We start from the raw sequence: 15629 nt of genomic DNA on the forward strand, positions 1-15629 counted from the left end.
GGTGAAAAAGTGAGGTTAATCAAGTTGTTACAATAAACCGGATACGGAACAAAGATGATGGGAGAGAATTAACAACCTAGAAGTAGTGGGAATTCTTTTTTAACTGTTGGTTTTATGTTTCGGATTTCGAACTACCTATATTCTATAAAATGCATAAATATGTAAAATCATGAAAATCATTTACCCGAAAAATACTTAGTAAGCATTGTTATTGTTGCCGCGGTCACGGCTTCATCCTTCTTAGCTTATTGTTATGTCTAGGGTTAGTCACTTTACAATGTAGCGTTGAAGCTGGGGTTAAAACGTAGGCACCTTGACTGGGGTCTGGCGATATGCATATCAACGTTTAAATTTTTCTGCAAAATGTGACAGATAAAGTTCGAATTGAAGCGAGGTTTGACAATAATGAATCATTTCATAAAACGTATTTATGGAGATATTATAAAATCAAAAGCATAATTTAAAAAAAAAATGATATTTAACTTTGACAACAATCATCAGCACAGTCCAAATAAACAATTGCTAGTGTTTTGTGCGCATGCGCACGTAGAGAATTCCCACGTTCACTTGCTTTCTGCAAGTGTATTTTTGCCCCCTGCTCCGTGGCATGAGCAATTTCTTCTGCGGTGGGATATACGTCTACGGTGGGGAGGCTCATATAATAATCATTTAATTAACCCACAGAGCGGTATTTCATTTTTACCGCCGAACAAAACAGGCATAATATCGGAGGCAAGCGATCCGAGGCGGCCATCTATAATTCATAACAAACAAATGAATGGGCCCTTCTTAGATCGTTTCCAGTTGCTCGAGGCGACGTCCTGACTCCTTAACTCCATCCGTTACTCTGAGCTTATTAGAGCTTTACCCTTCACTTAATCAATATAGAAGAGATTTCACACTATCGCTTTGGGTTGATTTATCATTTAATTAATCTTAATTGGAGCTTTAGTGATTGTTTCTCAGTTTTTATATGAACGATCCAGCTAACATACCTGAGGAGTCCTGGAATTACCGCCGAACAGCTGTGAAACTCTTAATGAGGCATTTGTCAGATATTTCTGCGAAATTTCCCTGAATTTCGGCTTTATTTATTAGTTCTTCGGGTGCTTGACAAAAGGAAATGATTTACACGCGGGGAGCAAAACAAAACAACCCGAATTTGATAATGTCACTCACAGTAGGGCGCAAAACAACCAATTTAGTCTGTTTCGGTAATTGCTTAATAAATTAGTTAATTTCCAATGTTACGCTTCGAATGGTGGATAATTTAAGAGATAAATCTGAAGAACGTTTAAAAATGACCACCGAGCCCTCATCGTGCACTAAACATTTACAGGAAGCCGATAAGACGCAGACACACACAAAGCTGGTCCCTCATGGTCATTTATACCGTTTAAGGGATAATCTGGATAATACGTCCTCCAGTTATCTTTTCGCTTGCCACTGCTTTTGAACAAGCCACTCGGTAATACAGTCAAACGGTCGGTGTTCCTCCTTTAACCCCGTTTTTCCCTCCGATTTTTAACTTTTCATTTTACTGGGGTTAAGCCGAAAATAATTAAAACCTACTTCCCCGATCCCCACAAGTGTTTTTGTGTTATTGGGATTTTTGACCAATAATCGAAGTCCGTTTCTTATCATCCATGGCGAATTAAGTATTTGTTTTCCGTATTTCCTTCTTCTCATTCGCTTCACTCCCCTTTGAGCCCCTCTTAGCCCTGCCGAAGAGATTTAACCGTATCCTATCGACTGATAAAAACCCAATTGTTACGACTCCGATAAAGTTGATTTTGAATCCACTTCGAAATCCGCGGGGGTTTCGTAAAAAATATGTCTTGTAACGTTTTTAATTTGGTCACAATCGAAGCCAACGATTCTAACAAAAGACGTTACCTGCGAAATGTTCTTGCGATCGTCACCTCCGACCAAACATCCAGAACGTACTTTGATAGCAGACTCCAACTCGTCAGACGAATAAAAAACAAGTTTGAGCTCGGGCTATTGTCACTTAATTAAATTAAGCGAAAACGTCAAATTTGCGTCATAAAATTCAATATTATGGGAAAATGTAAAAAAGGTCAACCGCTCTGCACCCCGAAAATGAAACAAGTGTGTACACGTCGCTGTGAAATACTTTCATGCCGTATATCGTAGGACAAGAGGCAAGAACAGCATCAGCAACAATTCAGCTGCATACTGCTTTTTATCTCATTAAAAAAATCTGGCGCAGTTTATAAATTGCAAACTTTTAAACTAAATAAAAACTTTAAAAAAATAATTCAAGACAAAAAATTTAATAATTAGAGATGTGACTTTAAAAAATGGCGCAATATATAACTAATAATTTTATTGCGTAAACAGCTATAAAGTAAAAAAAATTGTTAATTTTTATTTTGCAGGTTAATTATTGAACATTATTGACCTTCCTCAACATATTTCTCACATTCTCATTGCTTCTCTTTCGAACTTCTGTTGAAAATGCCGCACATCCACTGCCTGCAACTGAAGCATTGAACCCACTGTTGATGGTCAACATAAAGTCGAAAATCGCATTTGCAAGCAACGCACAAGTTACTGCTACCAACGTTATCAGGACAATACTTGATGAATTTGTTCACGCTGTTGTTTTTCTGATTTTTGCTTTGGCTACTTGTCTCTAATTAACCCATCTTTAACCTATTCAACAGTTAATGCTTCCGGTCCTGTCGCCATCTTTTTCTTTTTCTTCCCCGCATTTGACCAAATAGCTTATGTGGCTGCGATATGCTGGCTTATATGCCTTATGTAGCTAACACGCGCTCGCTCCAGCAGCTGGTCTGCACTTGCCCTGTGTATAAATATGTGCGGGGTATGAGCGGGCCAGTGCTTTTCTCAAAAAATATCAGAAAAAAATTTATGATTCTCTTTAATTCACTAAAACATAAGGCGCTTCAATTGGGAGCCCCAATTTGTACGCAAATCTTTGTTGAAGCGTAATCTGATTAATTTATTTACACAGGGGAAACCCATAAATAGAGTTACGTCTACGTCGCTACATTTACGTAGTCGGACTGAAATCACCATAAAGATGATTGCTAATTATCATATATAACATATTATCGCGTATATTTAATTGCATATATATAATGTAATAAAAAACAGATGTATCAGCGCAAGTTCAGATGTGTCTCTAAAATTGCGATGCTGAAATACCGGGTGTATAAAGTCTCGAATTATAATATTTCTCGATTTTTTCCTCGGAAATCCCAGATTTTTTGTTTTGTGGCATTCAGGGAATCTTCAGTCGACAGTCTTGAATTGATATCGGAAAAGCAAAAAGTGCGCACTGGATCCATTAAAATGGCGACCAAGATCTAATCTGGCAAAGTTGGCCATTTTCCGTGCGCGAAATCGGCATTAAGAAGAAACGTAACGTGATAAATTATAATATTTAGCAACAATGTGGTGCACGAGAAAGTAACCCTCTCGTACATGACGTTTACATTTTGCCATCTCCACTTCCAGCAGAACAGAAATTGAGTTTATGACTTTTTTTGCTGTCGCAGATTTTGTCGAAGAACTTTTTAAATTTAATTTCTACGTCTGTATCTCCGGCATTTATTATTGATTTAAGATTTGCTTGATGAATCTATCATCAGGTTGTCTTGCTGTGCCAGTGCCGGTCGCAAATTTGGATCTGTTACCCCTATCCGGCGCCCATTTTGAACTTATTGAATTTCATTTGAATTATGGAGCCTGATTTTAGGATCACATTTCAAGGCGGATGTTTCATGTTTTTATAAAATTACGAAGAAACGGAATTCGGAGACGAGTTTATACATGTTAAACTAGGGATTATAGTGGCGGTTCATCTGATTATTTCAATGAATCCGTGTAACATGTCAATGATTAACTCTTATGAGTTGTTGTTCATGTATTAGAAGACGCTTGATAGATTGAAGGACGAATTGCAAGGTATCGGAAATAATTCAAAAAGATTTTAGGACAAAGTCAGGTGGTTGCAGAAAAAAGGTATTCGTAGGGGTGATAACAAAAATTCAAACTGTTGTTTATGGACCACGCGGTATTTTCAATATTTTCGTGCATTAAAAAAATTCTCGTTTAAGTCAAAATACGTCCATATATGTAATAACTCTTGGTGCCAACTAACTCCGAAATCGGAACCTGAACTCGTGACACGAATACTAAACCCGAAGCCTGAATCCGAACCGTACCCCGAATGCGAAACCCGAACGGAACCCCGAACTCTGACGAAAGCGTTTAACAATTATTTCGGAAAAATTATATTAATTTAAGAAATTTCGCACCGTGTAGTGGCAAACCGAAGTTGGATGTAGGTAACTGCCTAAAACGCCATTTTTTATTCAAGTATTTCGGCACATGCGTTGTATAGTCGTTTTAGGCGCACCCTGTATGTATAAGTTAGCTGTTAGTCATATTTAAAAAAATACTTAGACGAAGCACTTTTAATGACTTTTTACTGCACGAGTATTACAGATATCTTGAAGCCAAGCTTAGAGTCGATATCTGGACGATGTCTGGATTCTTATAGTCCATTGTTAATTAACAATATATTTATAACATATCCGGTGTTATTTACCTTGGAGTTGGGGTGTCTTATTCATAAGAAGTATAGGAGTTTGCTGGAGGTAGCTTCTCATGCTCATACCTGATAAGATTCCTCATAAGTAAGTAGAACTGTACTAATTTTAACTTATGCGATGGTATGTAGTTCTGTTTCCGTTAAAAAGGAGAAAACTGTTAAACAACCTTATCTTAGTCAAAACCTGATAAAGAGCGATAATTGATTCAGAAGATAAGCCAAGACCTTAGTTAATGGATGAACCTTCCATAACATTTAACAGTGTTTTCTGGATAAGTATTAGGATCTTAATTTTGATTCTTTTTGTCTGGCCTCCGCTTGTCTGACTTACCTGCAAAATTCTAGGTATTACTGTGTTCTATGTAGATTTTTTGTTTTTTTTTTAAATAACTTCGAAAAAATCTTAGTTCCACCTGCTCAACGCGCGTTGAACCTCGAACAATAAGGCACTATTTGAATCGGTTGGTTTGGTATTTCGATACCCATTTTTCCCCGTTTTCACTGGAATTAGTGTTGTAAAGGAACATACTCAGGTGTTTTCCAAGTATAATAATTCGTCCTTCTTATTGTACCCCAGCTAGGAATGAACGTGCAGTTGAATTGCAATGGTAAAACCATTTTCGGATCCCTGTAATTTTATTTTCGCGATCTCCCTGAGAAATACCGGGTATTTCCAACGTAGATGGATTTCTGGTAATTGTGCAGCGACGCATGCGCGTCATCAAATCGTTAAATTAGAGCTGATTGATGCTGATTGCAAAACTGAAGATCAGTTGCTAAATCGATAATTACTTATTCGTTAGTGATTATTTATTGACGTGTTCGTACCCGAATGAAGAAGTTTACAGTGGCGTAATGCCGACGCGCAAAGAACCGAATGACCCTTCGCATATTCAAGATTTTTGTTCGAAGTTCACATCAGAAAATATGTTGCATGAAACTTCCGTACCTCTATAGGCTTCTTCAGGTGGTGAAAATTTAACTATAGTCATGAGTTTTGCTTTCTAAGGGGGCATCAGGGTTAGTTCGCATATTGTAATTTTTTCTTGATTAAAATGAAAGGAATTGGAGAAGCTCGGAATTTCGTAAGTGTACCAGGGGAAAATAACGAAATGAAGCGAAGAGGGCAACTAATTTTATATATTCAGTAGTTGCAAGTGAAGGAAACGAGCGGAATTTTAATAGGTCGAAATAAATTAGAAAGGCAAGTGCGCCTGAAAATGAAGTATTGCTGATTTGTAGCACGGTCCTATTGAAAGAAGTGGGGAACAAATCGACTGGGTCGGATTTAGGGCACCGCCACAGGCCGCCCCGCGACTCGGAAGCAAATAAAAAAAGTAAAAAACAAAAATTAAAGAAAAAAGGGCATCGAAAGGAGCCGGGGATCACACCATTTACATTCATGAAGAGTCGTCAATGGGGTTGCACCGCTATTTGCAATTAGGCGGTTTCTTCGCCACCGTGGCAATACCTAATCACCGGCGGCCCTACTTTGCATATTTTCAGATATTTGCGCCTACGAGGCTTTGAACTCGACAACAACCCTTAAATACCCACTTGACTCTTTCGCTTCGGTACGTTCTTGGGAATGTTATGAGGCATTAGAGCGGCAAAAAACATCGCCGGGGACCCCCGGTCGTGTATAATATAAATTGCCCGAATTTTTCCTCAGGAAACCCCGAAACGTATTATCATAAATAATAAGAAAATAAGAAAATAAAAGCAGTTTTTTATGTTTCGGCACTTTCGGGGGACCCCAACGCCTTGCGCCGGTCGTTAGATACATTCGGCCTCAATTGTTCTCGCTTCTCGAGTGTGTTTCCACTTCACCCCTCTTCCGCATACCAACCTCCCCCTCAACTACTCCCAAACGTATATGTCCACTAGACTTTTGGGCAGGACAGGCTTCATCTACCTAATTAATTTCTCTGGATCACCACAAATCTAGAAAATGGTATTTGATATGCAAGCTTAGATCTGCGTTATGGGAACATTTTCCGCATCTTGCGTCCATTCATTCGCCCCTTTCTGACAAGGTCCACTACTGCGATTTTAAAAATTGTTACATCGTCATCCAATAGTGAGAGAGAGCCTAAAAAAAGTTATCCCTAATCCAGTTCTGTTCCGTTCTCTTTTTACCCATTTGAAATTGTAAATAAGAAGTTCTGTCGGCCAGTTTCGATGGCCATTTTCCCACTTTATTTGACGACCGTATGAATGGACGCGAAAAAAAGAAAGTCAGTAATCAAGCGTCCTAAACGACTTCCATTGTGAGTCTCTTGAAAAATGGACCTTTTCGGCACCCTGTAACAATATCGCGGGGACGCTGCCCCTGTGCCCCGACTGCCGACGCGATATTTAATTAAAAAGTACAATACATACAGGGCGTTTTGTTTCAGTAGGTCAGTCCGCTAACCGAAGATTTCTTATGCGAAAAGAATTAGACTTTTCTTATGACACATTTTTCTCTGGCGGCTCATATTCAATGCACAGGGGGTGTTGAGATTAGTAAAAAAGTTTACTTTTGTTAATAGCTTGGGTGTTTCGTGACATATTTGAATCGAATTTTACAGTGATGCCTGGTTCGATTAGGCGCACGATTTCTATGATTGAGGCTAAGAAAGTTTGGAGAAACAATGGGGAAAATGGGGGTCGTGTAAACGTCCCCCCCCCCCCCATTTTTTTGTGCGCACGTCAATTGTGCAATTGTTTAGTTACTCAGATTAGTTGTTTCTTTATCTAGATTTCCTCATTCTTGTAAAATTGTCATTCACGGCTTACTTTAAAAAATGTGTCAGCTTATTGCCCCTCAATACGTGACTTCCATTATTTATTTATTTAATTGAGCAAGCCGGGAAGATTGTTATGGGCAAATTGTCCATAACTATCAGGGTATTGGCACGAGAGTGATTAGTCAGCGAATGGAAAATCAAGGAATTACCAAGTGCCACGTACAGCCATTACCAAAACGGCAATCATGTGCGTTTTGGAACTGCGTTCTCGACATAAACAAAAATCGCTCGCGTATTAGGGGACAATAAGGTGAAGTATTTTCTAAACTGAGGTGTAAATCGAAATTTTACAAGAACGCAGAAATCCAGCTAAAAAACAACTAATTGGAATAACCAAACAAATGTACAATTTGCGTGCGCAAAACAAAAATTGGGGGGCAAACATGTACACTTCTCCGATTTTCCTCATCGTTTCTTCAATTTTTTTTTAACCCAAATCATAGGAAATGTGCCATTCGAACTATACATCACCGCAAAACTTCGTTAAAATATATTAAGGAACGTACGAGTCATTAACAAAAGTAATTTTTTTTTACTAACTTCGACACCCTGTGCAACGAGCGTAAAGCTCCAAAGACGAAAAAGCCATAAGGAAAGCATAATTATTTCTGCTTAAGGAATCTCCGATTAGCCAATTGGCCCGCTAATGCGAAACGCCCTATATATAAATCGCATGGTGATCACTTAAACGAACCCAAAATCACTTTTAAGTTGTACGATTGCCTAACCGGAAACGAACAAGTCTGATTGGCATTTTCAGGGAGGTAAGCAAATAATTTCAGGCAGGGGTTGACCGTTTTCTTTATTTAGGACAGAGAGCACTGACAATCGTATCTAAAACTTTAATATAATTCAGTAGTGTATGTAACTAGGACCAGGGGCGGTACCAACAAATTTTTTCCCGCTTTGTGAGATATTTTTACGTTCAATTCTGCAGATCTCCGTAAAGAAAATAGTGGCGGTTAATATTTTTTCGGTATCATGAGGGCGATTCCAAGGGGCAACGTAATTATTTTATGGAGCGTCACTTCCAAAAGTGCAGCAGTGATACGATAGAGCTCCCCTGTTTGCTTTAAATTATACTTAACTCACGTTTCATTATAAAAAGATTTACTGTTTCTTTTTAAGGGCCACAAATAAGATTTTATGAACCGTTAGATTTGGGGTTGTTTGAAACAATTTCTAGGTGTACAGGTTCCACGTGAAGGTACGTTACGTCGGATCAGTTTCGTTCAAATCGTTCACGATGAGAGCAAACCAGGCCTGTTTCCCTTATATTCATAAGTCACACGAAGCTCCTCCGCGGTGTATATAGTGCGGTCTAAATTGCTACTTTGAGAATTATAACAGGTGGGATAATGGTTAAATGAGAAAAGTTGCAGGAAATTTAATGCCGTTTTGAAGACGATTTTATGTTCTTTCGGTTTTGGAATTTTCTCAGAAACCGAATTTTCGAAAAGGCGCTATAAATTCACGAATTCGAAATATTTTTCAAGTCTTTAAAACCGCTCTGAAAGCGACTCTTTGCGAACTATTTCTTACTGATTTAATTACCAGCTGCGACGTTTCGGTTCTGACGTATCACTTTCAACGAACGTTTTATTTTCCTGTGCCTACGATATTATCTTTGACACAGTTGAAAGGAACTTTTTTCCCTTCCACCGGTATATCACAATTCATAGGAATATTTAGATGAAGATGTGTATACGTCTATGCATGAAGGTGAGCGGGACCTCGGCTTCCTTCGCTGCACAAAACGCCTAAACAACCTGAAATACTTAACTAGCTGATAAAATTAACTTAATCTAAATTTTCAAAATGACGTACGGTGTAATAATTTTATCTCGACAACATTTCGTTTTGCAACAACTTTTTTGTTTTCAAAGATGTTGGTACGCGACAAAGGCTTTTCTCCAGGACTTCTTCACAATTTTTTTCGTAAATTTCAAATGAATTCTTACAATTGTCAAATTTTGACATTTATTGAAGTAACTAGCATTTCTTTAAATGAAAAAACCTGTGTACTTTCTCATTTTCGTGTCCCAGGAAAAATTCTTAACATATTTTATATGACGCTTCGCGTGTCTATCTCTTACCGTTAGCTTCATATGCCAATTTAAAAATCGAAAGTAGTTTTCATATAAAACGGTCAATGACTTAAATGGCCTTGTTAAAGTTAACGATTTGCTTTCAGCAAATAATAATAATAATAGCACACCGTATTGAAACGATTTTTGTCTATAAATCCCGTAAACCTATAATTATATTGTACATCTATTAAGCAACCAATAAAAATAATGATTGACTATTAAAAACAAATAACAATTAATTATCTACTAATATGCGTTAGAAAAATTGCCAAACGTGACAACCCTGGTGCTCAACGCATTTTTGATAAAGTTTAATGGTATGTCTTTGAGAATTAATGATAATTTCTTGTTTCTGTCTTCATTTTTAGACAGCGTTTGTTATTTTTAATTTTAATTCTTGAAAGTCATTGCATGGGGCCTCATAAACTTTACTTTTCACGGATATATGTACATGTATCCGAACAAAAATCCAACATTGTCAAATTTTAATTTTAGTTTTAATTAAAAACCATTTAACTTAGAGGCTACCGGCGTAATAAGAAAACTCTATTCAATTTTTAAACCGAAATAATAACCTAACAGTGAGAAATATATATATATTAAGTTTTATACAAAATATCTTTAGAATTTTGCTTAACATACGGAAATCAAAAAACATACAGGATGATCCATTTAACAAACTAATGTCACATCAACCAGTGTCAAAATTTTACAGTTATGAGATTTCATTTGAAATATACAGTGATCCATTTGTTTTGGGGTCAGTCTGTAAAAAGTTTATTGATTGTGCAATTTAGCCCGGATTTTTTTTTAATTATAGAACTTGATAAACTGCACATTTTCATCAAAAATGGTCTGGTTGACATGAAATTCAAGGGCTACTATGACAGGTTATAGGAGCTAAATTTTAATAAATCATATTGGCGATTTTTTAGAAAAAATCTGAGCACGCCACTGGATTGGCCACCCCTCAAGACGGGCCTGTACGGGATTTTATCGAAATATTTTAAGCAATAACGATTTCCTACGAGAATTAAAGCTGCACCCTCAGTATTTGTTTATTTTCAAAATTTCATAGTGGGCTATGGAGAACAAGTGAAGGGTTTAACTGTCAACAAACGCAACAAACATCAACATCGATGTCAGAACGTATTTGTGCTCGATGCAAATTAGATTGTTAATCGTGATAATTGTGGCCGATTCGTGGTGTGTGAGTGGAAAATTGTGAATTGTAAGAGGAAAAACAGAAATTGTTCGTCTTGTTGGTGAAAACGTGCGCCCGGCAGCAGAGGGTGCGGCCGAATGCAGAGTTCAACATCAGACGGTCCAGATACACCGGTAAGTCGAAGTAACGAGGCAAAATGGCCGCCGTGTGCTTTTCCTAAATATCAACTAAATTTTGCAATATTTCAACGACAATCCCCGAAATGGTATTGATATGGTTAGTTTGGGTCTTAATATACCAAGATAAAGTATAAGAAGATGTAAGAACCCAGTGTGCATTTGTAATTCTTCCACAAAATCGTTATTACCAAAGCCCGTTGTGAGTGGTGGCCAATCCAGTGGCGGGCACAGATTTTTTCTAAAAAAATCGCTAATATGATTTGTTAAAATTTTGCTCCTAGAAACTGTCACAGTAAGCCTTTAATTTCATGTCAACCAGGCGAGTTTTGCTGAAAATGTGCAGAATATCGAGCTCCGTAATAGTAAAAAATCCGGGCTAAATCGCACAATCAATATCCTTTTTACAGGCTGACCTCCAAACAAACGGGTCACACTGTATATAAAAACTGCGAAGAAGTTCTATAAAATAGCATTTGTCTCATATCGATATCTTTGAAAACAAAAAAATTGTTGCAAAATGAAATGTTATCAAGATTAAATGATTACACTGTACATCTGTGAGAATACACTTTTAATGTATTTGCCAGACTGTATGGATGACTCAGCTACGCTTTCCTTCATACTCCCTGAAACATGTTGAACTCTCACTTCGAACTGTTAAACCTGTAGTGATGAGAAGTTAAATTTTTACGTTTAATCTTTTCCATATCCCCAAATATAAAAATTTGGAGGTGTAGTGCACTGAGATTTACCTGACTATATTTTTTTTCAATTAAACGGACCTCTAGTTCGATTCACTCAATACACATTGAATGGCATAATTTTTTATTATAATATAATTATTAGCATTTCGACTTCTGTGATTTAGTCACAATAAATGCATCACCACATACATGTTAAGTCTAAATATTTCTTGAAATCTACTTAGAGTCGCCTTCTTACATAAGGAAAAATGTTTAAATCGTTTTCAAAAGGTCATCGAACTGGCTATCAAATTCCCTTCAATTGCCCTCATTTAGCCATTTTTCCAGGTCTTGTAGTTCTCAAGATAGCCATACAATTTCGGACATACTGTAGGTTAAGTGCTTTTAAATTGACCAAGACTTTAAAATCTATTAAACTCCAATGACTCACTGGAACGAGCACTCCCACGTTCGTTTCACATTCCATCAGTGGACGCAGAATCCCGAGCGGTTACCGGTTTCGTGCCTATTGGCACTCATCAGACGGCCGGAGGCTTGGTTGAGGCGGAGAAAAATCCGAAACAACTAATCCGGGAGCTCATTCCCTCACCGGCGTTGAATGACTTTTGTTTTTTTTTGGTGATTTTTCTCCGGGAAATGTTTAAAGTCAAAGAAATCCATAAAAATCTGGTCTGCCAGTTTGTGTTGTCCGCAACTTCACATATTCATATTAAAATTTGGCCCAATGTTGTTAATGTATTTATTTTCAATTTTTTAAAAAATAATTCTACCACGGTTGAAGATGGAAAGCCTAATGAAGAAGTCAGTGTTTTTCTAAATGGAACAAGGAAGAGGCTCTTGCCATGAATATTTATTGTAAGAAAAGAAACAATCGATGAAGGAACGCTAGAAGAAGCTCGAATCTGAATCTCCGAACCATCAGGAAATGTAGGGATTCGGTGAAACTCAGTGCAAAGCACATATTAAACAAGAAGAAAAAGCTTCTGTCTACTGTAAAGGTTGCTGAACTTTCAAAGGAGACTGGCAAAGTAAGGAAATGTGCCGAGTCTGCAAAGAAGATGACAAAGCAGGAACTATTTTGGTGGTGAAATTAGAGACGAAGAACTGTTAGATCAATGAGTGGAAGTGTGTGATTTGCTAATTGTATTGTGCTTTAGACCTCATAAATAAAAAAAAAATAACAAAAGACTTCATGAAGTTTTATTGTTGGAATATGAGGGGATGATCGTCACAGTAAATCTGAAATAGAGCACAACTATGTATTTAGCTTGGTATATATTTTGCAGGATGATGGAACTATGGATCAGGATATGACCGATGGGGATGGTGCTATCAACTTATCAACGTCACAAAGACCGTCTGCCTCAACGACCCCGAATGATAGCGTGCATCAGGATGACGTCGAACAGGTAAGAGCTCTCTTTGCTTGACCAGAGGTGCCGATTGAATTTATCTCGGGATACAACATTACGAAATCAAAGGAATACACCCTTCTCCCCGTTTTATGTTTGGAGACATCTGGCCAAAACGCTTTCAATTAAGATGAAAAATCCAGTGCATTAGTACGAGACGCGGGACGAGGCCCGAGGGGCGGGGGGCGCATTGAAAAGGGAGGGGGCGGTGCAACGGGTATCTGAACGGGTGGGATCGCTCTATTTTAGAGAGCGGCTGATTAAAAAGGATAGAGCACCTTCCTCGTTTTTTTTTTGTTTTTTTTTTGTTCTGGAACCATACTTCAAACGGTAAATAGAAATAATTGCAGATTAGGATTTTCGATAATTCCTTCCCTACGGGTCTGAAGATAACGTTTTATCGTTTACTTTTTATAGTGGGTGATCGATATTCATCTGACGCTGCTCGGCCCCTTTTAGACCATTCGTGCCATATGTTGTTTCGTAAGACTTTTATGGAAGTTTTTCCTTCAACGCCTGGACCGTTTGTTGTGACTCGTGGGCATGATTCTGGGAAGGAGGGTATAAATTAAAAGAGAATATTTCCCGTTGATGGATGTGTTCGATAAACTTCTCCGCTTTCGAAATTAGGATATTTGCGCTGCTTGCTGCATAATTAGAAAGCAGCCTAATTTTACAACACTCCTTGTTTTTGGCCGGGCATTTTAATTAAAGACTTTTACAAACGCCAGGTGTCGCCTCGTTTGGGCCTGGAATTTTTTCGCGCGGCTTTTCTCACCTCCCGGAGTTCGGTCAGTGCATCCGTCGAAATTAAAAAGAGGTTTTAGATATAATTTAATGCGATTTCGGTGAACTTCGCCAGTTTTAAATGTCGTCTCCAATTTAAATTGAAAACAGAAAGTTTCTACCGGCTTTATTGGGCCACATTTTTCTTCACTTCGTTCTGAAACCTCAATTTTTATTAAAATTAGTTCTTTAGGTCCACGTGTTCGATTTTCTTCTGTTAAACTCTTTTTATATCGCTCGTAAAAGATAATAATATAGCCCATGAAAATCAAGCTGCGCTGTCGATGTTGGCAATTTTGCCATTTTTATCCTAACCAAACGCGTTGACGGCCTGGGGCAACGTATCCAGAAACCCCCCAAGATGTCGGGAAAGACCACTGGCTAGTTTCTTTGCATTACCAAGGAAAACAAGAGCTGTTTTCTTTTCGTTGTGATAAAAATTACATTAGATTACCTAAATAGAGGCCGAAAAAAAGTTCTGAATATGCTACTTGTGAATTTGCCTGCTTCGAATGTACAGTGCTACAAAATTGAGATTTCTTCGAGTTATCCGCGAAAATCAGGAACGTGCCCCGTTTTTAATAGTTTTTACGAACGTTTGAGCGACAAACGACATCTTTTTTCTTTTTGAATTACGTCACAACGTAAAACGCTCAATTTTTTACTGAATCCATAGTTATGCGCTTCTAATTCTCACGATAGAGTTACACATCAGTTCTCAGAGCCTCGCAAACCGTTGCAATTACCAGTGAGCAACGAGGACGTTTTCCTTAATTTTTTCTGTTTTTAACCCCTTTCTATGCGAAATTTAAAAATTGAAAATTGGGGGGTCAGTCCTGGCCAAACCGGATATGACGTAATATTCGAATTTATCCATAAAAATTCGCAATACTCGCCATGTTCATTGAATTTTCACCAACGCAGTGACTCTACTAGCTATTCTCCTCTGGGCGGTCCTGAATTTGTTTGTTGTTGATTGAATTTCCTCCACGCCAATTCCGGAATTTTGGAATGTGATTGTGAAATTCGAAGGCCAACGGTGACGGGACAATTGAAGATGCAACTTTTACGGCTTAATTTGAACCCCGACTGCAGACACGGAAACGAGATTTAAATTGAAGAAAATGTTGTCGTTAAGTTTTTTCAGGAAGGAGAAACGCATTAAAAGTATAAGAAGGAAATAAATTTGTTCGCAGGATGTAGGGTGTATATCGGAGACCTTCGAGAGAATCCCCAATATACGAGACAGCTGCAAGATTTCTGCATGACCGGTCGAAGCGTGTCAGCTCTTAATGCTTAGAAAATATATGATCGTAGTCGCTTCTCGCGAGAAGCTATCACCCAATGACATGAGATTTTCATCGATAAAAAAAATAGCAAATAAGAGGCGATATTGCTTTTGTGCCCGTGTAGGCATTTTTTCCTCTTCGTCGAATCCTTTGTATTCAGTGTTTTGGAGCTGCCTCGCGTCAACTGCATTTTAACGGTTGTTCAAGAGGACAGTAAGTGCAGCTCCGAAAAATGCCATTGTTTGCACTTTAAGGGGGAAAATAAACAAAGAGGAAAGATAAAAGAGCGGCGGAATGGTCCGGGATAGAACGAAGGTAAATGTTCTGACCACAGGCCGCGTACGTAGGTATATCTCTTCAGCGGCGGCGGCGGCGTCGGTGGCGGCACCAGGGGAGTGGCTTGCTATTTCAAGCAGAATAAACACATGGCTGTTTTCTTTGTTCCGGCAAACTAAACAACCATCCTGGAATCCAAACAAGACCGGCTAGTCCCAAATTCAATTTAGTCTTTGCATGAGGCTATATCGCTAAACGTCAACACTGGCGACCCGACGACTACCGGCCGGACCGACGGACTTCACGAAAGCCGCTTTCTAAGCTACCAGA

The 15629-nt window shown here is 38.2% G+C and overlaps 1 protein-coding gene and 1 long non-coding RNA gene across 11 annotated transcripts in view; one reads left to right on the top strand and one right to left on the bottom strand.

Moving 5' to 3' along the window:
* The window catches only part of LOC136347076 (forkhead box protein P1-like), a 167315-nt gene that overhangs the window by 104152 nt on the left and 47534 nt on the right, over positions 1-15629 (top strand). For all 10 annotated transcript variants that reach the window (XM_066296727.1, XM_066296726.1, XM_066296739.1 and 7 more), the window contains exon 3: positions 12823-12945. In XM_066296727.1, the coding sequence (XP_066152824.1) occupies positions 12823-12945 (123 nt within the window). The remainder of the gene's footprint in view (positions 1-12822; positions 12946-15629) is intronic.
* The window catches only part of LOC136347117 (uncharacterized), a 118956-nt gene that overhangs the window by 16722 nt on the left and 86605 nt on the right, over positions 1-15629 (bottom strand). The gene's annotated exons all lie outside the window — the stretch shown is intronic.

The sequence above is a fragment of the Euwallacea fornicatus genome, chromosome 26 (assembly GCF_040115645.1).
Source record: "Euwallacea fornicatus isolate EFF26 chromosome 26, ASM4011564v1, whole genome shotgun sequence".
Taxonomy (NCBI): Eukaryota; Metazoa; Arthropoda; class Insecta; order Coleoptera; family Curculionidae; genus Euwallacea; species Euwallacea fornicatus.